Raw genomic sequence first — 25,432 nt, forward strand, 5'->3', positions numbered from 1 at the left:
ACATGGTGGTTGGGTTGGTTGGTCCGGGTGTCCCAGAGGTGTTCTCTGAAACGCTCCGCAAGTAGGCGGCCTGTCTCCCCAATATAGAGGAGGCCACATCGGGTACAGAGGATGCAATAGATGATATGTGTGGAGGTACAGGTGAATCTGTGGCGGATATGGAAGTTTCCTTTGGGGCCTTGGAGGGAGGTGTGGGCGCAAGTCTTGCACCCACACCTTCAGATGCTGCCTGACCTGCTATGCTTTTCTAGTGCCACTCTTTTCAACTTATGAGTTATGGTATTATTTAATGCAAAAACATAAAAAAATAGGAGTTTTTGGCACCTTGAGCCTGATCCACACATCAGCAAGCTCAAAATTGATGTGATGAAGCCCTCAACTCCACTTTTCTGCTTGCCCTCATAACCCTGCACTCGGTTATCCTGCAATGATCTCACTGTAGTGAAAATATTCAACAGCCCAGGCTTTGATGCCCTCTGGGCAAGAGAGTTGCTGCAATTAATTAGTGAGACAGTAGCAGTCATCCATACATCTTGTCTAATGTTCTGTGGACATGAATTCAATTCCCACCATGTCAGATAGTAAACTGAATTCATTTAAAATCTGAATTCTAAAATCTAGCCTAATGGGAACCATATCATTATTTTTATAAAAGCATGGAAGGGGAAAGATATAAAGGGGACCTAAGGACAACATTTTCACACAGAGGGTGGTGCGTGTATGGAATGAGTTGCCAGAGGAAATGGTGGAGGCTGGTATGATTACAGCATTTAAAAGGCATCTGGATGGGTATATGACTAGGAAGGGTTTAGAGGGATATGAGAGAAGTGCTGAAAATGGGACTATATTAGGCTAGTTGGCATGGATGAGTTGGACCGAATGGTCTGTTACCATGCTGTACATCTCTATGACTCTGTCTGTAGCATTAATATCCTTTAGTGAAGGATGTTAATGATTCTTCCTCGGTCTGGCCCAAATGTAACTTGAGAACCACAGTTTCTGGTTGAGTCTTAATTACCCTCTGAAATGGCTGAGCAAGGCATTCCATTTAAGGGCAATTAAGACTAGGTAATAAATGCTGGCCCAGCAAGTGACACCTACATCCCATGAACAAATAAAATATATTGTCCTCTAAGGAAGAAATGCATCATCATCATTTTCATCTTAACTGAGAGAGAGATCCTTTATTCTCAAACTATGTCACCTATTCTGGATTACATTTCAAGGGAAGACATTTGCTCGGCATTGTTAAAACTCCCTCGGAATTTTATTTGTTTCAATCAGATCACCTCATTCATCTAAACTCTAGTTAATGTTGAACCTGATTAACTGTTAGTTATCAGACAAACCTTCATCCCAAGAATCTGTCAAATGAACCTGCTCTGAACTACCTCCAATGCAGGTACGTCCCTATTAAATAAAGAGACCAAAATTGCACAGAGTAGTTTAGGTTTAGTATCAGCACCTTACTAAGACATCCTTACTTATATACTTCACCACATTTCCAATAAATGGTATTGTTCATTTGCATTTCTACTTTCTTGCTGTACCTATATGCTAACTTTTTGTGATTCACATATGAAGATACAAAGATCCCTCTGTACCACAGCATTCTGTCATCTCGCTACCCAAATAAAACTGTTTTTCTGTTCTTCTTAATAAAATGGACACTCTTGTTTCTCGCATTATGTTTCATCTTCTAACGTTTTGCCAATTCGTTTCACCTATTTATATTCCTTTGCAGCTTTTTTGTATCCTCACAACTTGTTTTTCTATCTATCTTCGTATCACCAGCAAATTTGGCTACAATATAGTTGGTCCCTTTGGCTAAGTCATTAATGTTAGATTGTAACTTGTTGCTGACCCAAATCTACATTTAAAACTTGAGGTTGCTCATAAGGTCATCATTCGGAAATAACTGCTATTTCCTGAGTATTGTCCACGTACAAGACCATAAGAAAAGGAGCAGAATTGGGCAATTTGGCTCATTGAGTCTGCTCTGCCATTCGATAATGACTGATATGTTTCTCAACCCCATTCTACTACCTTCTCCCTCTAATCCTTTGATTCTCCTTCCTAAACAAAGACCTATCTATCTCTGCTATAAAGACACTGAAAGAATTATTGCCACAGAGGGCTGTGGAGGCTGAGTTCTATGGGCACACCACCCTCTGGCTGAAGAAATTCCTCTTCATCTTAGTTTTAAAGGGTTGTCCTTTCACTCTGAGGTTTTGCCCTCAAGTGCTAGTTTCTACTACAAGTAGAAACATCATCTCCACGTCCACTCCAGGACTCTCAGTAAGTTCCAATGAGATCCCCCCCCCCACATTCTTTTATACTTCATCGAATGGAGACCCAGAGTTCTCAAGCACTCTTCATATTGGCAAGCTCTTTATTCCTGGAATCATTCTTGTGAATCTCCTCTTGATGCTGTCCAAGGCAAGCCCATCCTTCCATAGATATGGGTGCCAAAGCTGCTCAGCGTATTGCAAATGTGGTCTGACTAGAGCCTTAGCTAGTCTCAGAAGTACATCTCTGCTCTTGTATTCTAGCCCTCTTGAAACAGAATGTGTTTGCCTTCCTAACTGCTAACTGAAACTGAATGTTAACCTTAACCTGACCATTAAACCACATCTCCCCCATAATACAGGGGGTGGGTGCATCCATTCATGAGGGTGGAAGTGCATCTTTCCATAGTCTTTGTGACTTGGGGGCAATCCTCCATGAGTCACAGGGCTACTGCACATGTAGCACACTCGCCAAGCCCATAGAGAAGCCAGCAGGTTTTATCGCCAACCCAACTGATTTTACACTGCGAACTCGTCCACCTTCCCAAAATGTTTCCGAGCCCATACCCGAGAGGAATGTAAAACACTAGCCATAGTGATTTAGTCATGGATTTGAGCACATCCACGCTGTGTTCATGTGGGCCATTGTGTCATGCTTTAAAGGCACTGACATTTGTAGAAGAAACATCAATCACTCTCTGTATATTTTGGAAATCAAACAGTCACATGAAATTAGGCAGCCTTGTTATGATTCTGTTGCTGTTCATTGGGAATACATTTGTCAACTTTTCCATATATTTTGGACAGCAAACTGGCTAACCTTACTGATGTTCCATGCTCTAACTTGGAAGGAGCTAGGGGCATGAAAATTCAGGGTCACAGTCACATGGTCAATAGCTATTGGCAGCTGTAACTAAAGTTGGCTGCAGGTCTGCTCAGTGTGAATGACATGGTTCTGTAGCTGCATCCTTGCTGAACATGATCCTCCAGCAAATGCAATGCTTCGGCCTCTAACCACAATGGGTTGCCATACCTTTTGCTGCAAAATGTCAATATCTGTTGCCATTAGCACTCTTCACACCCTTTTTTTCTCTTCCTCCTTATCACCTGCTACCTGCAACACGACATGCAAAAAATTGATTGGCTCTGCTGTCTGAAACTGTAGATCCCAAAATGTGTGAAATATATCAAGGCAGAAAATACTAGAGACACTCAGCGGACCAGGCAATGTCTGCTGAGAGAAGCAGTATCATTGTTTTGGATGAAACTTGACCTACTGAGTAGTCCCACCATTTTCTGTTTTTATTTCAGATATCCAGCAATTGTCAGACTTTTGCTCCATAAAAAGAGAATCATAGAATCTCTACAGTGTGTTAACAGTTATTTGGCCGACCAAGTCAATACCGACCCTCTGAACAGCATCCCAACCAGACCCACAAGCTACCCTTTTCCTGTAACCCCGCATTTCACGTGGGTAACACGCCTACACATCCCTGGACACTATGGGCAATTTAGCATGGCCAATCCATCTAACCTGTACATCTTTGGATTATGGGAGGAAATCAGAGCATTCAGAGGAAACCCATGCAGACAAGGGGAGAATATGCAAACTCCACACACAGTCATGCGAGGCTAGAATTGAACCCAGGGTTCAATTCTGCTGTGTGAGGCAGCAGTGCCAACCACTGTCCCACCCATGTGATTAGTGCTGCTGACTTACCTATAGCTCTGTCTGACTCCCAATCCATTTTTGTTGTGCTGAGTAGGTCACGAGGACATGGGTGGCCAATTTTGAGGAGGGGGTTGCAATAATGCTTGTGTAGGCTCATTTAAAATGTTAATGCCAGGGGTCTGCTGGGATTTTCCAGGCAGTCTCTAAGACCCTGGAGGGGCTGCGGGGACAGCCTGAAAGCACCGTACTGTCCAACTGCAGACCAGGACATCATGCAAGCTTGGAGAACTTTCCCACCTGCCCTGACCTCAGCTGCAGGCTGTTCTGTGAGTGATTTATTCCTCCACTTCGGTTGCCTGGCTACTGAGGGGGCTTTTCTTTATCAACGTTGGAAAAAGTTTGGTAACATGAGTCACCTGCACCTTTTCCTTACCTGAAAACTCAAATGACTGCTGCTGTTCTACAGGCCCACCTACAGGTGAGTGAACCTGTGCATTCCACTATTAACTGGCCAATTTAAGCAGTCTCTCAGCTCATCATTCATAGTCCATGGCAAGTCCCCCATTTGACCCTGTTGTCAGGCTCCCAAAACCTGGACGGAAAGCCTTGCCTGCGGACTGTGGCCTTCATGTCCTTCAGTTTTCATGCCAGAGAACAGTGGTAAAAGTAATGGCGAAGATACTGGAAGCTTGCAAATCTCCCAGAATCCCCTCTGATTCTGGTTGCTAGTTAATACTGCTGCTTAATACTTCAGACCAACTGCAGCTTTTCGGTTCTGACATCAAAGCGATGGGAAACATGAGAATATAAAAGACAATGGTATATGGTTGAACTAAGCAGGAAAGCTGATGATTCATTGGGTTGGAATTTTCTGCATTATCCCTGTCTGAAGAAAGACAGGTTAATGGAGGAAAAATTTGGCAGTCTGATTTTCTAGATGTGGTCTCTATTTCTTACCCCAGAGGGGCATCCAACCCACTAAAAAAAATGGCAGTAGGGGCAGAAGCCTGACATGCCTTTAGACGTGTGTGCTCTGATCACAGGTACCGAGAAGAGGGGTGGCAGCAGAACAATAGATGATGTTGCTTTTATGAGGAGAGGGTCCATTAGTTGACACTATTTCCCTCTTAAAAGATCTCCGATCCTTAATTGTACTTGGCTTCATTTGAGTCAGAGACCTAAAGCTGCCAACCCTTTCCTGAATCTTAAAGGACTTTGCCTCCATCCCTTTGGTTGATGCAAAGCAAACTTTCTTAAATATCCCTGGCCTCACAGGAAAAAAACAATATTGCATATAATGTTAAAAGGCATCATTTTCAGAATTTCCCATTTACGATATTTGGCAATATGTTCACTAAGTAAAGCCGGGTGATTTTTTTCTCTATGGGATATGGGTGTTGTTGATTAAGCCAGCATTTATTGCCCATCTTCGTTTTACTTGAGAAGGTGGTGGAGCACTGCCTTCATAGAATCATTGAATTCCCACAGTGTGGAAGCAACCCACCAAGACCCACTCGCTCTACCCTATCCCTGTAACCTGTGTCTCCCGTGGCTAATCCTTCCAGCCTGCACATCTCTGAACACTATGGGCAAGTTAGCATGGCCAATCCACGCAAACTGCACATCTTTGGACTGTGGGAGGAAACCAGAGCACCTGGAAAAAACCCATGCAGACATGGGGAGAATGTGCAAACTCAAAACAAACAGTCACCTTAGGGTGGAATTGAACCCTGGTGCTATGAGGCAATCGTGCTAACCACTGAGCCACTGTACCTTCTTGAACCGCTGCATTCCTTGGGGTGTATAGACATCCATGTTGTTGTTAGGGTGGGAATTCCAGAAAGCTGCCCCAACCACAGTGAAGGAATGGTGTTATACTTCCAGTTCTGAGTAGTGTGTGACTTGAAGGGAAATGTGCAGGTAGTGATGCTCCCATAGATCTGCAGACAAGGTGGCTCAGTGGTTGGCACTGCTGCCTCACCGCACCAGGGTCCCAGGTTAAATTCCAGCCTCGGGTGACTGTGTGGAGTTTGCACATTCTCCTTTGGGTGCTCCAGTTTCCTCCCACAGACCAAAAATGTGCAGGTCAGGTGAATTGGCCATGCTAAATTGCCCATAGTGTTAGGTGCATTAGTCAGAGGGAAATGGGTCTGGGTGGGTTGCTCTTCGAAGGGTCAGTGTGGACTGGTTGGGCTGAAGGGCCTGTTTTCACAGTGTAGGGAATCTAATATCTAATCTAATATAGACTTCATCCTTCTCGGTGATTGTTCAGGTGGTTTGGAAGCTGAGTTCTAAGGAACCTTGGTAAGTTGATGCCATGGGTGGTACACTGCTGCCACTGTTCAGTGGTGGTGGTGGAGGAAGGAATAAATGTTTGAGATGTTGAATGGGGTACCAGTACAGTAGGATGCTTTCTCCTGCATGATGATAGGGTTGGAATACTGTGAGGGCTGCACCCCTCCAAGACAAATGGAGAGCTTTTCACCATATCCCTGACCTGTGTCTTGTAGATGGTGAATGATTTTTGAGGAGCTGAGTTTCTCATTCCAGCAACTTGTTCCTTAAACCATTCCCTCGCAGAAAATATACATGAAGGATCATTAAGTGTACATTAAAAAAACCCAGAGAAAATACTAGAAATACTCAGTAGGTTATGCAGCATCTATGGAGAGAACATTAACATTTAAGGTTGATGTCTGTTGACCAGAGCTGAATTGCAGATCTCTGTATTGACGGAAACATTTACAGAATGATTACTGAATTAGTTGCCAAGGTTTTAATTTCTAATTTGGTTGTAATCAGCAATTGCAGGAGTGCAGTGTGCTCAAATTTGCACTATTTTACAGAGAGATTTGTTTTGGTTCAACTCTCATCTCAAATTCAGCTGGAGATTGCTAAAAACCAAAACTTGCCATAGGCAAACACAATTGAGCAGCCAATTTTTAAAAGAAATTGACTTAAAGATGTAACCTGATGCAGTCTTGCTAGTTTAACTGAGAATCCGTTTATCACAAAATATAACTATTTTTAACCAGTCTTTTTTTTGTCCTACACTTGTAATTAAATTGGTTCTGTATGGTGATTTAAAAGCAACTATGTATTATGTTGGTGCATTCTAATCAATTCATCACTCAATTGAAAAAAAATTGGAACAGCAAAACATTGATGTTGGTTTTCCTGCACCTATAACACAAAACTTAATTTTGAATGAATTTGAAGGATTTCTGAATAGTAGAACCTTCCACTCCAAATTCATTCAATCGAGAGACGCTATTTGTTTTGTGGATGGAGCCATTTGTCAGTATGATTTCTAAACTAGCAAAAAATTGAGAAAACTTGGCCATTTTTTGTGTGTGAAATCTTTTGCACTTCGATGGCTTATTTTTAGGGTCATAGAGTTTGACAACACAGAATGAGGTCCTTCAGCCCATTCTGCCTATGCCAGTCAACAAACTATCTACACTGGTCCTATTCCCCAGTTTTCAGCATAACATTGTAGTCTACCGTGACCATCTAAATAGTTCCCACCTCTGCCATCCTTTCAGGCTGTGAACTCCAGAATTCTTCCATTTGTCCCTCTAAGCCTCGTGCCTTTTCCTTAAATCCATGCTCCTGGTTATTGATTGCTCTATGAAACGGAAAGCTTTCTCCTATCTATTTTACCTATGCCCCTCATAATGTGGAAAATCTGTGTGCTTTTAAAAAAAAAAGCAGTGTAAACCTAGTGGAGCACCAACCATTTGGAAGAACTTAAAAGATAGACTAAAACCACAGTTGTTAGGTGTGGAGGCATTTGTTCATGATTTGTAACTCTGCAAATAAATACCTATAAAATGTTATTGGCTCCAATTCTACCCTCTACCATGCGACTACCACTACGTACTGACTTTCCCATTGCAGAATTCAAAACCGCTGACTGCGATGGATCACTTTAAAGTATCCTCTGCCGTCTAAAGAACTTGGTGAGTTATCTGACATGCTTTGAATGAGTGAATGTAGTTAATCAACATTTCCTCCTTTCTTTAATTTTATTATAGACCAGATATGTTTCTTCGAGGGACAGTATAGTCCAGTTCATGTTCTATCAACCAATCAGCCACCAATGGAGAGAGACTGATTTCTATCCATGCACTGCAACTTGTGGTGGAGGTAACAGATCATTTTAGACATTTTGTGTGTTTTAATATATTTTTAAATTTAATCTACCCTGAAGACTTTATTGCCCAAAACAAGTGAATTTGTGCCTAAAACATTTTTTAAAATTTAATCACTCATGGCATTTGCGTTTCACTGGCTGGCCAGCATTTATTGCCCGTCCCTAGTTGCCCTTGTTGTTATCCCTCTTGCCTTTCCTCTTGTGAAAGTTGATCCTTTGGCCCTTGGCTCCTAGTCATTGCAAAAACAGCCCTTTATTGAAAGTAAATTGTAGCTGCCATATTGACCATGGAGACCAGGGGACAGCACATTAGGTGGCAATTTGAACCAAACCAGTCATTTGGGAAATTTTTAGGCTTGGGTGTGACAATAGATTTTACTCCAGCAAGTTAAGTCAAAACTACCTCAGCTGTAGCCAAGCATGGTCCAGTCCACATCGGACATAGGTTCTCTCACACTCGCAGCAGCAGGGGTAAAGATCAGAAATGGAGAGACTACCTTAATCGCCCTGTCCTAACTAAGGTATGCTGATGTGATGTTTGGTAACCAGCTATTTGCTGATTTTGGTAACTCAGTGCAACCAGTTGACCGAATCTAGAAGTTTTCTGAAGAATCTGGGACTGTTTTTGCCCTCAGTTGCTTGAGCCATCTGTGCCAAACTAGGAATGCGGTGGAGGGCTCCCTTAAAAAATATAAATGGCCCACCCTTTTTGAAATCTATCATAAACCACGGTTAACAGTTAGCAGCCATCTGTGTGTGTTGTTTACCATATTGTTTTTAAATCTATCTCTTTTTAGGCTATCAGCTTAGCTCTGCAGAGTGTGTGGACATACGTTCAGGTCGTGTTGTTCCTGAGCATTCCTGCAATTACTATCCGGAAAATAAAAAGCCCAAGCCCAAACTACAGGAGTGCAATATGGATGATTGTCCATCCAGGTGGGTTTACGTCTAAGGACAGGAAGAGTGAGAATTTATTGACTGTGCAGAGATTTGCTCATTGTAAGCAGCTTGAAGTCAGAGCTGTGGCTCTGTATAGAGTTGATTTTTGCACCCCGGCTTACAGCTAGTAAAGCTCGTTGTCAGTGTTGGATCCTCATGATTTCTGCTCTGTACTGACTTTTATAGCCTGCCAGGAATGAAATTATTTCACTAATTGCTAGCGACAGTTTAAAATGCAAGAGGTTAGAATGGAGGCTATGACACAAGTAGGAGAGATGCTGAGTAAGTACATTTAGAACTCCAAGATAAAGTACAGGAACACAAGATGTAAAATAAATCAAAATTCTACAGATGTAAGCTGGCTTTTATAATGGTACCATTTTAGTTCAGAGTCCAGGAGACTGGCGCCTAGTTTATAAACTAATAAATCAGATTCCTTTAAAACTGTCTCACCACAAAATAGAACACTACATGAGTCCACCATGAGTGTAAGAGGCTGAATCATGTAAATGCAAATAGATGCTGCACTGGCATCGATCCCCATCTTAAGCAGAGCCAATCTTAAAATTGGCAGAGACCAAGATACCAAACGAGGAGTTCCTTTTCCGCTGTGGCCACAGGTTACCTCTTTCCACCTTCTTGAATAACGCCACAAATATCACAACAAAAAGACAGATACCACTCAGACAAAATCATAGCTCCAAGATAACAGTAGGAAAGCATTTAAAATTCTCTGCCTTGTTTATGAGGGTCTGTAATATTTGAACAGGTCATGAATATCTATGCATATGCTGATGAGAAGGATGTGGAGAAGGCCGGTTGACCAGGCAGGAGTATTAATCCCTGTTGCTGTGTCAGACAACGTAGGAAGATTAACTCTCTCCACCTCTGCTAAGGCGCGATAGAATAGTCCTTGGATGCTGCTGTTATATTCAAGAAAGTCGCATGGTCGAAGGTAGAATTGGAGCCAATAACATTTTATAGGTATTTATTTGCAGAGTTACAAATCATGAACAAATGCCTCCACACCTAATAACTGTGGTTTTAGTCTATCTTTTAAGTTATTCCAAATGGTTGGACATTTAAAGACAGACCTCCATGCCATGTGGGATTGCACCCTGGACCTTCTGGCCCAAACATAGGGACACTATCACTGCACCGAAGCACTGGTGGCATAGTGATAATGTCTTTAGACTAGTCATCCAGAATCCCTGCCTAGTATTCTGGTGACACGGATTCAAATTTCAACATGGCAGGTGGCATTAAATGCAAGTACACACTGTCTGCAGCAAAATGTGCCAGCTGTAACATTTTCTGCTGTATCAAGTGCACAACTATCGGTACACAGAGCAATTTCATGCCCTGTATCTATTTCAGTGCCAAATCTATCGAAGGGGTAATTTTATAGTGCAGCATAGAGTAAAGCTGTGTAATTTAGATAGCAGCTTCCTAATTTCTACTCATAACTGTGCAAACTGCAAGGGCTAGGAGAAAGTGAGGACTGCAGATGCTGGAGATCAGAGCTGAAAAATGTGTTGCTGGAAAAGCGCAGCAGGTCAGGCAGCATCCAAGGAGCCGGAGAATCGACGTTTCGGGCATAAGCCCTTCAGGCTTATGCCCGAAACGTCAATTCTCCGGCTCCTTGGATGCTGCCTGACCTGCTGCGCTTTTCCAGCAACACATTTTTCAAACTGCAAGGGCTGTTATCCAATTTATTATAATTGCAGTGAGTATCACTATTCTCAAAGCAGAAAAGTGCTGTTGAGCATTTCCCTGGCTTTGCATCATTAGATAGCACTGCTAGCAGAGAGTTATAGCACAAATTAAAGATACTGGGACAAAATTTATTTCCAGTGAGTAGATGTTATGAGGCACAGAATAGTTTTAAAGATATCAAAAAGGTTATCCTGTCCAGAAGATATGAAGAGCCAACATAAATTGTTTCAAAAGCTATTCTTCCTTGTTTAGATTCTAGAATGAACATTGCTGGACTAAAACCGGCGGATGCTAATCATGTGATACAAATTGACTAAAGTTTCTGGAAGGATTCTAGTCAGCAGTTATCAGGACAGAACGTGGACATCAGCCACCTGGCATATCACATTCTATCATGATGTTGACCTGGCTGTCCACAAACACAAAAAGACCAGCAGGCGAGATGCCTTCCCCAGCCACTTCAGAAGAAAAAGGAGCTAATGAAAATCATTATGCCTCAGTGGCACAAAGGGCTTGCACATAATTTTGCTGGAATGAACAATGGTCCTAACCAGAGGTTGAAAGCAATTGTTACATAGAAACAATTGTGATAGGATGACGGTAGAGTAGGGCTCCAGCCGCCTCCCACTTTTCCTTTCTTTGTATTTCTCTTTTTTTACACTTTTTATTTTACTTACCTCCTGTTGACGAGCTTGGTCACGGTAATGGCATGAGTGGCAAGTGAGCCCAGCGTGGACATGAATGGGCCCAGTGCTGACCTGTGGTGGTAGCATTGGAGATGAGTTTGTGTTCCCGGCAGCTTCTGCATTGATAAGGTGGTCTAGTTGCCACGCGAAGGTGAATTTTGGTTTTCTGCGGTGTCTGTGTCCATTAGAGTTTGGGCTCCAGTGCAAGACCTGAGAGTATCGGCAGTGACCCTATCAGTGAAGTGGACCCGAAGCAGACTCATGATGGTGGAGGAGTTGAGTTTGGGCTGGTGCAGTACCTAACAGCATTGGCAGCATCTGCATTAGTGAGGTTCAGCAAATACTCATAGTAGCGAGGGCTTCAGTGGTGGCCAGACAGTACTGGAGAGTGGGTGACTTTCATTCCAACGGTGAAGGGATCCTAGCCACCAGGCCCATGGCCCATTGCAGAGCACTTAACAAGAGGGACTGTAAAGCTGAGCACTTCCTCTTTATTTCTTTATTCTTCTGTCTTTATATTCGATGTTTTGGTTTATTTTTCTGTTTTAAGATGGCACCAAAGAATGGCAACATTAAACAACACCTTTCTCTGTATTTTCGAACAAAATACACATGACGTTAAATAAATTCAATCAACTGTCTCTGTTAATTTGAAATTATTCATCCAGGAGCCCCAAGTCATAAATGCAACAGTAGGTATCTGAAAGGAAATGTTTAATCGAACATTTTCTGAACTCTTGCTTTACTCTGGCAATGATTTAATAACTGTTAATGTGAGTCTGTTAAGATTTTAGGGCCCACCAGCATCACAGCTACATTCCAGGGTGAGCTAAGCCTGAAGTCTGAACCACTATGAAACTTGGTTTTTGAAAGAAATTTTGTATTTGGTGAAAAAGTGGACTAACTTGACATTGCTATGCCTTCGACCATGACAAAAAGAATTTCTACCTTCAGTCAACTGCACCTATCTACTGGTGCGTTACAATGGAAAAGAATATCCACTGAACATTGACTTTCAGGAGTTGGTCAAAAATCACATGAATTAATGTCCATAGCTTTATTTTGAAATAATTCTGAATTATACTATCTTTCCTCCTTTAGATATCTTTGTCTGCTTCTGTATATGTATTGCAGCAACAATCCTCCAGAATTGAATAAATGATTGAGCTGTACTTTGATTTTAGTCCTAAAATGTCTTCTGTGGATTATTTTTATCGTGCATTTCACAACCTCAGAGTTTGAGGGCAATAGACAGCCCATTTCAAAAGGGAAAAGAAATAAGAATTTTTTTTGAAACCATCTGCTTAAAGAGAGATGCAGAGAAAAATAAAATAATTCAGTTCATCTTTCGCCCTTGTCTATAATGAGGTAAAACCAGATAAGTACCTTCTTCACAGAAATAGGACCAGTAGTTGGACTCAGGTCACAGACAGCGTGATGCAAGTGAAAATCCTGAAATTATGAAACAATTGTATAGTTTAATCGGGGTGACTGCCAAGTTTTTCAGGATGGATTAAGTAAGATCAAAATGACCTTACGTAATATAATTATGATTTGGAGATGCCAGTCTTGGAATGGGGTGTACAAAGTTAAAAATGGCACGATGCCAGGTAATAGTCCAACAGGTTTAATTGGAAGCACTAGCTTTCAGAGCGCTGCTCCTTCATCAGATGGTTCATCAGGATATACTCCACAACCACCTGATGAAGGAGCAGCGCTCTGAAAGCTAGTGCTTCCAAATGAACCTGTTAGACTATAACCTGGTGTTGTGTGATTTTTAACAATAGATTTATCCAACGAATTGATAATTATGTAAGATATAATACAATGTGCATCACAATGCATTGGATAATGTCGCAGTACATGATGTCCTAAATGCTGCAAGTATTGTCTCTGTGTGTCAGTTTGGCTTGTTTTATTTTATGATATAATTTCCTTAGTTGCAGTGTGCTTTTACCCTACCAGGTACAGTGACTGTTACGGGTACCATAAACAGTATGTGCTCAGTCTTTTTTTGACTTAGGGAATTTTATTTTTGCAACTTCTTTATGTAATAATATTGGGATCACTATTTCTTTTAGCTAAACTAATGTTGTCTCTCCTACAGTGATGGCTTCAAGCAACTTGCAATTTATGATCATTTTCAGCCACTTCCTCGGTATGTACAACTCCTATCAAATTGCAATCTACCAAACACTCTAAAGTCAATTGTTAACAAGAAATTTAAAGAACTTATTAATTTTCAGACTCAAAACAAATCAGTTGATATTTTACATTATTATTAACAGAAAGTATTACAAAGATATGTGTTTGTTTCTAAACCTTTTGACACATTTATTGATGCAATGCAGTTTTTTTAAAAAGAATTGTTAACTACCCCCTGAGCCAGCATTTATTCTCCCTCTCCAATTGCTCAGGGGGTAGTTAAAAGTCAACCACATTGGAGTGGGTCTTGAGTCACATGTAGGACAAAGCAGGAAAAACAAATGTCAGATTGGGGTTATACAACAATCAGCAGTGGTTTCTTGGTCATCATTAGACTATTATTTCACTTCACCACATCTGCTGTAATGAGATTTGAGCCAAGATCCACATGACAATTAAACTAAAGTAAAATAATAAAATAACACCTAAAACTGTGAATGCTGGAGATCTGAAACTAAAACAGAAACTCAGCAGGTCTGGTGGTATCTGTGGGAGAAAGCAGGGTAAACATTTTGAATACGGTGACACTTCATCAGTACTGTTAGCAGCTAAGAACAAGTGATATGGTTAGGGGGCATCCTTTTGAGTTTAGGAATAATTGGGAGAAGAGGATGGTGGCTAAAAATACCAACCCCCATGCCCTTGTCCCCCACCCACCCCTCCTCACTACAGCCCTATCCCATGATCTCCACCAAAAAAGCGCACTGGTGCATATCTTTGTGGTTGTACCGACTCTGCCTCCATTAATGCTCTCCAGCACCCAGTGACTGGGCAGCTTCGGGCGGAATAAGGCTTCAGCAGTGTGGCACCTGAAAGACCAAGAAGCTTGCCAGACATTTAAGCACATTATTGGTGATTGATTCGGTAGGATTTCCTGTTGGTGATGAACCTCTCCTTTACTGTGCATGCAGCAGAAACTCATCTGAGCATGTGAACTGGGAGCTTTGGCAATCTTCCGAGATGGAGCAGCTTCAAAAAATGTTCTAGCCCTGGAATTTTTGTGGTTATTACACCAATGACACTAATTCCTTGACATTAGTTCCCAAATGATTCAAACAATTAATTAGGAATGTTTGTTGAATAGTGTTCTATGCAGTTGGCCGTATAGTAGGTGTTGTGGTTTATATTCAGAGTATTATTTGATTGAAGTCTTGTTCCATTAGCCAAAATATTGAGCAGAAAATTGTGGATTTGGAAGTGCAATGTTTGTGTTCTGCATTTTCTTAGTTTGGAAGTATTCTTACTTGTATCATAAGTATTGAATTGCTTTTAGGATTGACATGAGATTTTCCCCTCCACTTATTTCCAATTCCATACAAGTGAAGAAATTGTTCTTTCCAGATCTTGTCTGTCATTGCATGAACTATGAACAGACTAGGTGTTTCTCTGAGTGAATGCTTAGACAGTGCTCAGATCTTAGCGAGATTTGGGAAGATTTGTAGCTCAGGTTGAGGTTCTGGATGTAGGTTTGCTCGCTGAGCTGGAAGGTTCATTTCCAGACATTTCATCACCCTACTAGGTAACATCTTCAGTGGGCCTCAGGTGAAGCACTGTACATGGTTTCGGCTTTCTACCAGGACTCTCGATGTTGGGTTCTCTACTTTTTGTCATTTATATAAAGATTTGGATGCGAGCATAAGAGATACAGTTAGTAAGTTTGCAGATGACACCAAAATTGGAAGTGTAGTGGACAGCGAAAAAGGTTATCTCAGATTACAACAGGATCTTGATCAGATGGGCCAATGGGCCGAGAAGTGGCAGATGGAGTTTAATTCAGATAAATGCAAGGTACTGCATTTTGGGACAGCAAATCTTATCAGGACTTATACACTTAATGGTAAGGTCATAGGTAGTGCTGCTGAACAAAGAGACCTTGGAGTGCAGGTTTATAGCTCCTTGAATGTGGAATCACAGGTAGATAGGATAGTGAAGAAAGCGTTTGGTATGGTTTTGCTTTATTGGTCAGAGTATTGAGTACAGGAGTTGGGAGGTCATGTTGCAGCTGTACAAGACATTGGTTAGGCCACTGTTGGAATATTGCATGCAATTCCAGTCTCCTTCCTATCGGAAAGATGTTGTGAAACTTGAAAGGGTTCAGAAAAGATTTACAAGGATGTTTCCAGGGTTGGAGGATTTGAGCTATAAGGAGAGGCTGAACAGGCTGGGGCTGTTTTCCCTGGAGCGTTGGAGGCTGAGGGGTGACCTTATAGAAATCTACAAAAGTGTGAGGGGCATGGATAGGATAAATAGACAAAGTCTATTCCCTGGGGTTGGGGAGTCCAGAACTAGAGGGCATAGGTTTAGGGTAAGAGGGGAAAGATATAAAAGAGACCTAAGGGGCAACCTTTTCACACAGGGAGTGGAACGTGTATGGAATGAACTGCCAGAGGAAGTGGTGGAGGCTGGTACAGTTGCACCATTTAAAAGACTTTTGGATAGGTATATGAATAGGAAGGGTTTGGAGGAATATGGGCCGGGTGCTGGCAGGTGGGACTAGATTGGATTGGGATGTCTGGTCGGCATGGATGGGTTGGACCGAACGGTCTATTTCCATGCTGTACATCTCTTTTACTCTATGACTGGGCTGTGTTTGCGACTTTCTGCAGTGGACTGGGTTGATTGCCCTCGTGAAGGTGATGGTGGGCCATTTTTTTTTAGATTAGATTAGATTACATTACAGTATGGAAACAGGCCCTTCGGCCCAACAAGTCCACACCGACCCGCCGAAGCGAAACCCACCCATACCCCTACATTTACCCCTTACCTAACACTACTGGCAATTTAGCATGGCCAATTCACCTGACCCTGCACATCTTTTGGACTGTGGGAGGAAACCGGAGCACCCGGAGGAAACCCACGCAGACACGGGGAGAACGTGCAAACTCCACACAGTCAGTCGCCTGAGGCGGGAATTGAACCCGGGTCTCAGGCGCTGTGAGGCAGCAGTGCTAACCACTGTGCCACCGTGCCGCCCAGGATTGACGCCATCTATACTTTGTGCTTCAGGAAGGCAACTCCTCACACCCCCTTATATTCTCTTCCATACTCTCCATTGCGCAGAAGATATAAAAGTTTGTTTACACCTACAAAGAGATTAATGAACAACTTCTTCCCCACTGTTATCAGACTTCTGAACGGATCTCCCAGATTTTAGATTTAATGTTGATCTCACTTTCTGCGCACCTTCTTTGCAGCCATAACATTGTATTCCTCACTCTGTTCTGTTACCCTAATGCACTTTGTACGGTATGATCTGCCTGTACTGCATGTGAATTTTTTTTTACTGTACCGAGGTACATGTGACAATAATAAATCAAATCAAATCAGGGATAGGCAATCACTGCTAGACTAGCCAGTGATACCACAGCTCATGAAGTATTGAAGAAAGAAAAAAGGGAGTTAATTTAGTGCTGTATTTGTTTGTATTTCTTTATTTCATTAGTGGTCTGAACTAACGTGGCAGTTTGCTTTGTAACTACTTTGCCAGTTACTAAGAGCTGACTGGCTTGTTACAACGGGTTCAAATCCTCTCAAGTGCTGCTAACAATTTTCTTTTTCATTTGTTTCTTTTTTTTTATCTGATGTTTGAAAGCATTCTTCATTCCCCTGTCTTCACAGCTTCAGTTATTGGACAAATTCACCAGGATCAAATCTAATGGTTTGAGTTTATTTCCATTCAACGTTTTTTTGTGGTCTGTCTTGCGTATGTGAAAAATGAAGCAGATTGCTAATGTGCTGTCCCAGGAATCAGATGGCTTTCAGTCTTGTATTTTGTTTGTTATAGCTGGTAAAAACATTTTATACTTTAATGTTTTCATCAGTTGATGTTCGGCCCACACAAATGTGAGATCATTTAACATTAAAACAAATGATGGCGTACACTCAATAATATTTAACAATCCTCAATTTTATTTATATTTAAAATTGGACTTATATAGTTGTTTCAGGTCACAAATATCTGAAAGAGTTAATACCAAGGAGTGCTTTAAGCGCTGCCTGCTGTGGTGTCACATAATGCCTGGAGCAGGGACATTATATCAGGCGTCAATAACCGAGACCTGGGGCTCTTGGGGACCCACTGTTCTCACTGTGGTGGGGCCACTGTGATTAGATTGAGAGTTGGGGCCCAAGCCAAGAGCAGCATGATTTCTGTCCCAGTCCCTGCTTGTACGGATTTGGTGGAAAAACAGCTCAACATTTCCAAGGAGTAAGAGCTCCCACCCAGGTCCTCTTTTACAATGCTTGTCATATCAATACAACCTGTGATTAGTTGCTAATAAGCAACATTGTCTTCTTGGTGGACTATGAAGTGTTTTCTTCCACCCACGCCAGACCAGTTCATGTACATCCCGATCCTAAAAGTGGATAATAGTAGCAGGCATTGTGAGCAATACTGCAGGACAGTGGTCTGTACTGAGGATTGTTCATAAGGTAGTGGACAAGCATATGGCCTAAATGCTTGCAAACAGGATTAGATTATTTTAGGATATCTGGTCAGTATGGATGACTTGGAGCGAAAAGTCATACAGCATTGAAATAGACCCTATGACCTTTGCTTATTTGTTAGTTAACCATTTCTTCATTTATTAATGTGAAAACAGCAGCTGCCTGATGTCTGATTTAAAATATTGCAGTCAAACAATTGATAATTAGATGCAGGAACAGAGCCGTTCATGAATGACTCCATTTCAACCAGGGAATATTTATCAGAGAAGAATAGAAATTTATCGCAAGGCAGGATGCCATTCAGCTCAGCGTGTCCATGCCAGTCACAAGTTGAGAGTTCTGAGAGAGGTGGCTGAAGAAATAGTGAAGGTGCTGACTGTGATCTATCAAAAATCACTGGAGTCAGGCAAAGTCCCAGATGATTGGAAAATTATTGCTTTAACCCCCTTGTTCAAGAAAGGATCAAGACAAATGATGGAAAATTATAGGCCGATTAGCCTAACCTCGGTTGTAGGTAAAATTCTAGAATCCATCATTAAAGATGATATTTCTAAATTTTTGGAAGTGCAGGGTCAGATTAGAAAAAGTCTGCATGGATTTAGTAAGGGGAGGTTGTGTCTGACAAGCCTGTTAGAATTCTTTGAAAAGATAACAAGTAGGTTAGACCAGCAAACCCTGTGGATGTCATCTATCTAGACTTCCAAAAGGCCCTTGATAAGGTGCCTCACGAGAGGCTGCTGAATAAGGTGAGGGCCCATGGTGTTCGAGGTGAGCTACTGGCATGGATTGGGGATTGGCTGTCTGACAGAAAGCAGAGAGTTGGGATAAAAGATTCTTTTTTTGGAATGGCAGCTGGTGACAAGTGGGGTCCCGCAGGGTTCAGTGTTGCAGCCGCAGCTGTTCACTTTATATGTTAATGATCAGGATGAAGGGACAGGGGGCATTCTGGTGAAGTTTGCCGATGATACGAAGTTGGGCAGACAGGCAGGCAGTACTGAGGAGGTGGGGAGGCTGCAGAAAGATTTAGATAAAAACAATGACTGCAGATGCTGGAAACCAGATTCTGGATTCGTGGTGCTGGAAGAGAACAGCAGTTCAGGCAGCATCCGAGGAGCAGTAAAATCGACGTTTCGGGCAAAAGCCCTTCGTCGGGAATAAAGACAGAGAGCCTGAAGGGTGGAGAGATAAGCTAGAGGAGGGGAGAAAGTAGCATAGAGTACAATAGGTGAGTGGGGGAGGGGATGAAGGTGATAGGTCAGGGAGGAGGGTGGAGTGGATAGGTGGAAAAGAAGATAGGCATGTAGGACAAGTCATGGGGACAGTGCTGAACTGGAAGTTTGGAACTAGGGTGAGGTGGGGGAAGGGGAAATGAGGAAACTGTTGAAGTCCACATTGATGCCCTGGGGTTGAAGTGTTCCGAGGCAGAAGATGAGGTGTTCTTCCTCCGGGCATCTGGTAATGCAGAAAGATTAAGACAGTTTCGGAGAGTGGTCCAGGAAATGGCTGATGAAATTCAAATTGAGCAAGTGCGAGGTCCTGCACTTTGGAAAAAAGAATACAGGCATGGACTTTTTTTTTAAACAGTGAGAAAATTCATAAAGCCAAAGCATAAAGGGATCTGGGAATGCTAGTGCAGGATTCTCTAAAGGTTGAGTCCGTGATTAAGAAAACAAATGTAGTGTTGTCACTTATCTCAAGAGGGTTGGAATATAAAAGCAGCGATGTGCTTCTGAGACTTTATAAAACTCTAGTTAGGCCCCATTTAGAATATTGAGTCCAAGTTTGGGTCCCACATGTAGGAAGGACATACTGGCACTGGAGCATGTCCAACGGAGATTCACACGGATGATCCCTGGAATGATCGGCCTAACATATGATGATCGGCTGAGAATCTTGGGATTGTATTAATTAGAGTTTAGAAGGTTGAGGGGAGATCTAATAGAAATGTACAAGATAATGCATGGCTTAGTAAGGTTGGAAGCTGGGAAGTTTTTTCCGTGATGTAGGGAGACGTGGGCATAGCCTTAAAATTAGAGGGGGTCAATTTAGAATGGAAATGAGGAGACATTTCTTCAGCCAGAGAGTGGTGGGCCTGTGGAATTCATTGCCACAATGCGCACTGGAGGCAGGGATGTTGGGCGTCTTCAAGGCAGAGATTGATAAATTCTTGATCTCGCAAAGAATTAAGAGATACTGGAAGAGTGCAGGTAAGTGGAATTGAAACACCCATCAGCCATGATTAAATGGCGGAGTGAACTCAATGGGCCGCATGACCTTGCTTCCACTCCTATGTCTTGTGGTCCTATGGTCTATCAAATATCCATCCAGATCAATAATACATTCCTGTTCTTGGCGCATAGTTCTGTATGTTATAGAACTGTAAAGTACACATCTATATATGTTTTATATATTATTAGGGTTTTGTTTTGCCTCTACTGTCCTTGAAGACAATGAGTTCCAGAACTAAACGAGTCTTAGTGTGTAAGAATTTCTCCTGGAATCCTATTTAAGCCTTCTAACTTTTATCTTGAATATGTTGACCTTGCAATTAATGGGAATCGGGCATTCCTGTCCAGTCTATCTAGAATCCTCATCATTTTGTATAGTTCAGTTTGGTCTCCCTTTGGCTGAACTTCGAACTGAGTTTCAAAATTGTGGTTCATGAGAAGCCATACTGGATTAAAAATGTTAGCTTTGTTCTCTGTCATCTGATACTGCTAACCCAGCTACATTTCTCCGGCACTTCTGTTTTTAGCTGATATGAAAGCTCCTGTTGTGTGCTCCACCACAACGTTATCTATCCACCCCCAACAGAAGAAGCCATTTGCTTATTTTCACTTGCATTATTTGCTCTATTTCCCATCTCATTCTCACTGATATTAATGCCAAAGCTGAATCAAAACAGATCAATCTAACCCAAACCAAAATATCTCGAAACAAATATTTGCATTTCTATAATCCATTATCTTCGAAATAAAATGTCTACTCAACTGATGGAAACATTCATATTCATTTTGTGTTTGATTTTATCATTCATTGCATTCTTTGGATTTTTCCCTTTTAAAAATTGCACAAGTATTTATCTGGTATTTTAATTGGTGCTGGTTAGGTAATAAGTCCAAATTGTAATAAAATATGTGATGGTGGGAATCAATCTGCTAGTTTGTGTGAGTAAATGTACTTAAGCAAGTGAACCCATTTACAAAGGAAATAATTGTGCAATGTTGTTTAAACATTTTTGCAAGTTAATGGGTCCCAATTCACTGAACTCAAAGTAGGAAAGAATTAGTAACATGCAACAAGCTTACCTAATACAGAGCATTGTCAGGAAATTACTTTGAGCGATTTTATAAATGCCGATTGCATAATTATTTGGATCACATTTTTTTTCCCTCTGCCATTAAAATTGAGGTGTTAAACTGCTTATTTTGCAGAGTGGAATTTGCTTCCAGTTTGTTCAGATATTTATAGTTTTCATTACTTGTGTGGTCTCTGTTCATTTGTAAACAAGGTACGCTCTAATTCTGCTCAGGAAGGGAAAGAAAAGCATGTGTTTATGACCTTAGGACATTCCTAAATGCTTTACTGCTAATGAAGTACTTACTTGAAGTGTACTCACTGTTTATATTGTAAAAAGCACAGCAACCAATTTGTGCACAGTGAGGCCTATAAAGCGCAGTATAATTATCAACCAGATAATCGATCTTGGTCAGGAAGTTTTCGTAGCCAGAGCATAAAACAGAACTGTAGTCTACAATTTTGTGGAAAATACGATGTAAAATAATAACCGCTTTTGTTTACAAGAAGGTTTTGGCTTTAATTAAGTTCTCTACTTTAAGAAGATCATTTTTTAACAGGAGGAACCCTGCAGTAGACAGGACAAGACAATCTGGAACACAGGTTCTATAAGCTGTGACTATATCAGTATCACCAAGATTGGCTGACAGAAGGATATGATTATGTTCGTTTTCCCTGACTGTGAAGTTAAATTTCCAGATGTTCCTTGGCATCCCAAATAGTGTCCAAACAGAAAATTAACCAGAAACATTCCTCACAGTGACAGACACATTCAAATGGCAGCAGTCCTGTAGCTGAAACTCAGAACATATGGCAGTGAAGGCAGCTACTCTGCTACCTATTTATCTTGCTACTTTCACCAATATTCACCCTCATAATTAATAGTTATGTTTATTTTAAAAAATCTTTGCTGGCTTTGTACTGTGTTTCATGAGTAGGGATCAGTTGTAACGAAATAATTGTATTTTGTTATTTGCACCTTGTTTTATGGTTCTGTCTCAAGCATTTATACTGATTGTGATTGGAAGGGATCTCCTTGTAAATAATGAAACAAACCTCTATTTTGCAAAGATTAAAGATCGCTGCTCCCTGATTATTACAGTTGCTAACAACTGGGTCTCAGTTCAGTTGGAATCTTAGAATCTCTGCAGTTTGAAAGGAGACCATTTGACCCAACGAATTCACATCAATCCTCTGAGGAGCACCCTAACCAGACATTGCACCCTATCCTTATAGCTCCGCATTTTCCATGGCTAATCCACTGAGCCTTACACACCCCTGAACGCTATGGGCAATTTAGCATGGCCAAACCACTTAACCTGCACATCTTAGGACTGTGGGAGAAAAGTGGAGCACACAGAGACATGGAGAAAATGTGCAAAGTCCACACAGACAGTCACCAGATGGTGGAATTGAATGCAAAGTCCTTGATGCAGGAGAGACCACTGTGCCACGCCAGTCAGGTCGGTCTGAGCAAGAAATCCTTTCCTTCCAGGCATCCAAAATATTTCTTTCAGGTGAGGCAGCAACTTATATGAATATATCTTTCAGTTTAGCTGCTCAATACATCTTCTGTGTATTGGGGAGATGAAATGTAGATTTGAGCACCTCCACTCAGTCCACAAGTGTAAGTCCAAGCTTCAGTGCACTTCTACCCTTTTAATTCCAGACCTGATCTCTCAGTTCTTGGCCATCTACAATGGCCCAATGAAACTCATTGGAATCTCATTGTTAGACACTTCACAGCCTTCCAAGTTAAATATTTAGTTCAACAATTTTGAATAGAACCACAGCCGTCAGTTCTTCTGACAGCAACTGCTGGCAATGATTTTGCAATTCCCTATGCTCTGGGATCATGGTTTGATATTTTCCTTGTCCTATTACCATCTCTTTCATAATTTAGTCTCGACCCCTGTCCACTGTATCACAGTGCTTTGTTTTTGGCTCCCATCACACTTTCCCTACCTCTGTGTTTCTATAAAATCTGTTCCTCTGTAATACCTTCCTAATCTGATAATAGATCACCAGGTGAACAGGTTAATTCTGCTTCTGTCCCCACAGCTGCCTACTAATCGACACCTTTTACACCTTGTTTATATTTCAAATGTCAAGCATTTGCTGTGCTTTACTTTTGTGTTGGAGATTGTTATGGACGTGGACGAGTGCCTCCTCCGCTCTTCAATAGGATCATGGTATATCCTTTATCTTATGCCATATTCCTGCTTTCTTTCGATCCCCTTGATTCCTATAAAATGTAAAAATAAATCTCTGTTTCTTGAATATGTTCATTGACTTGTTCTCCACAGCCTTCTGTGGTTGAGAATTTCACAGTTTCACTACCTTTCTCTTCATCTCAATCCTAAATGGTTTATGCCATATTCTGAGACTATGGCCGCTGGTTCTAGATGCTCCAAACAGGGAAAACATCCTCCTTGCATCACATCTGACCAACCCTGTTAGAGCTTCATACGTTTCAATCATATCCCCTCTCGGTCTTCTAAATTCTGATGAATACACGCCCAGTTGAGCCAATCTCTTCTCTTAGGATAGTCCTACTATCCCTGGTATCAGCCTAGTGAACCTTCTTCTATGGAAAGCATAGATAGGGAGACCAAAACTGCCAGCAATAACTCCAGACATGGTCTCCACAAGGCCCTGTACAATTGCAGCAAGATATTCCAACGTCTGATCTCAAAGCCTTTTGTAATGAAGGTCAGTGTACCACTTCGCTTCCCAACTGCTTGCTGCACTTATCTGTCAAGAGTGTGGTGCTGGAAAAGTACAGCAGGTCAGGCAGCATTCGAGCAGCAGGAATCCTGATGAAGGGCTTATGCCCGAAACGTCAATTTTCCTGCCCTCGGATGCTGCCTGACCTGCTGTGCTTCTCCAGCACCACACACTTGACTCTAATCTCCAGCATCTGCAGTACTCACTTTCACCCTGCTGCACTTATCTGTCTACTTTCATTGACTGATATACAAGGACATCGTAATGGTCCACATAAATACAGATAACATTTTGAAAGAAAGAAACCTCCACAACATAATATGAAAGGAACCTGAAGGGTGTGGGCTCACTTAGAGTCATAGAGATGTATAGCATGGAAATAGACCCTTCGGTCCAACTCGTCCATGCCGACTAGATATCCCAACCCAATCAAGTCCCACCTGCCAGCACGTGGCCCATTTCCCTCCAAACCCTTCCTATTCATATACCCATCAAAATGCCTTTTAAATGTTGCAATTGTACCAGCCTCCACCACTTCCTCTGGCAGCTCATTCCATACACGTACCAACCTCTGCATGAAAAAGTTGCCTCTTAGGTATCTTTTATATCTTTTCCCTCTCACCCTAAACCTAATGCCTTCTTCACGATCCTATCTACCTGCGACTCCACTTTCAAGGAGCTATGAGCCTGCACTCCAAGGTTTCTTTGTTCAGCAACACTCCCTAGGACCTTACCATTAAGTATATAAGTTCTGCTAAGGTTTGCTTTCCCAAAATACAGCACCTTGTATTTACCTGAATTAAACTCCATTGGCCACTTCTCAGCCCATTGGCTCATCTGATCAAGATCCTGTTTTAATCTGAGGTAACCTTCTTCCCTGTCCACTACACCTCCAATTTTGGTGTCATCTGCAAACTTACTAACTATACCTCTTAAGCTCGCATCCAAATTGTTCATATAAATGACGAAAAGTAGAGGACCCAGCACCGATCTTTGTGGCCCTCCACTGGTCACAGGAGCTCCAGTCTGAAAAACAACCGTCCACCACCACCCTCTGTCTTCTACGTTTGAGTCAGTTCTGTATCCAAATGGCTAGTTCTCCCTGTATTCTATGAGGTATAACCTTGCTAACCAGTCTCCCATGAGGTATCTTGCCGAATGCCTTACTGAAGTCCACATAGATGACATCCTCCCCTCTGCCCTCATCAATCCTCATTGTTACGTCTTCAAAAAACTCAATCAAATTCATGAGATATGATTTCCCACACACACAATCATACTGACTCTCCCTAATCAGTCC

At 41.8% G+C, this 25,432-nt stretch overlaps 1 protein-coding gene across 6 annotated transcripts in view; it reads left to right on the plus strand.

The window, feature by feature from the left end:
* adamtsl3 (ADAMTS-like 3) overlaps positions 1–25,432 on the plus strand; it is a 672,454-nt gene that overhangs the window by 455,845 nt on the left and 191,177 nt on the right. For all 6 annotated transcript variants that reach the window (XM_043677597.1, XM_043677600.1, XM_043677599.1 and 3 more), the window contains 3 exons: positions 7,998–8,109; positions 8,914–9,052; positions 13,565–13,615. In XM_043677597.1, the coding sequence (XP_043533532.1) occupies positions 7,998–8,109; positions 8,914–9,052; positions 13,565–13,615 (302 nt within the window). The remainder of the gene's footprint in view (positions 1–7,997; positions 8,110–8,913; positions 9,053–13,564; positions 13,616–25,432) is intronic.

The sequence above is a fragment of the Chiloscyllium plagiosum genome, chromosome 36, assembly GCF_004010195.1.
Source record: "Chiloscyllium plagiosum isolate BGI_BamShark_2017 chromosome 36, ASM401019v2, whole genome shotgun sequence".
NCBI lineage: Eukaryota > Metazoa > Chordata > Chondrichthyes > Orectolobiformes > Hemiscylliidae > Chiloscyllium > Chiloscyllium plagiosum.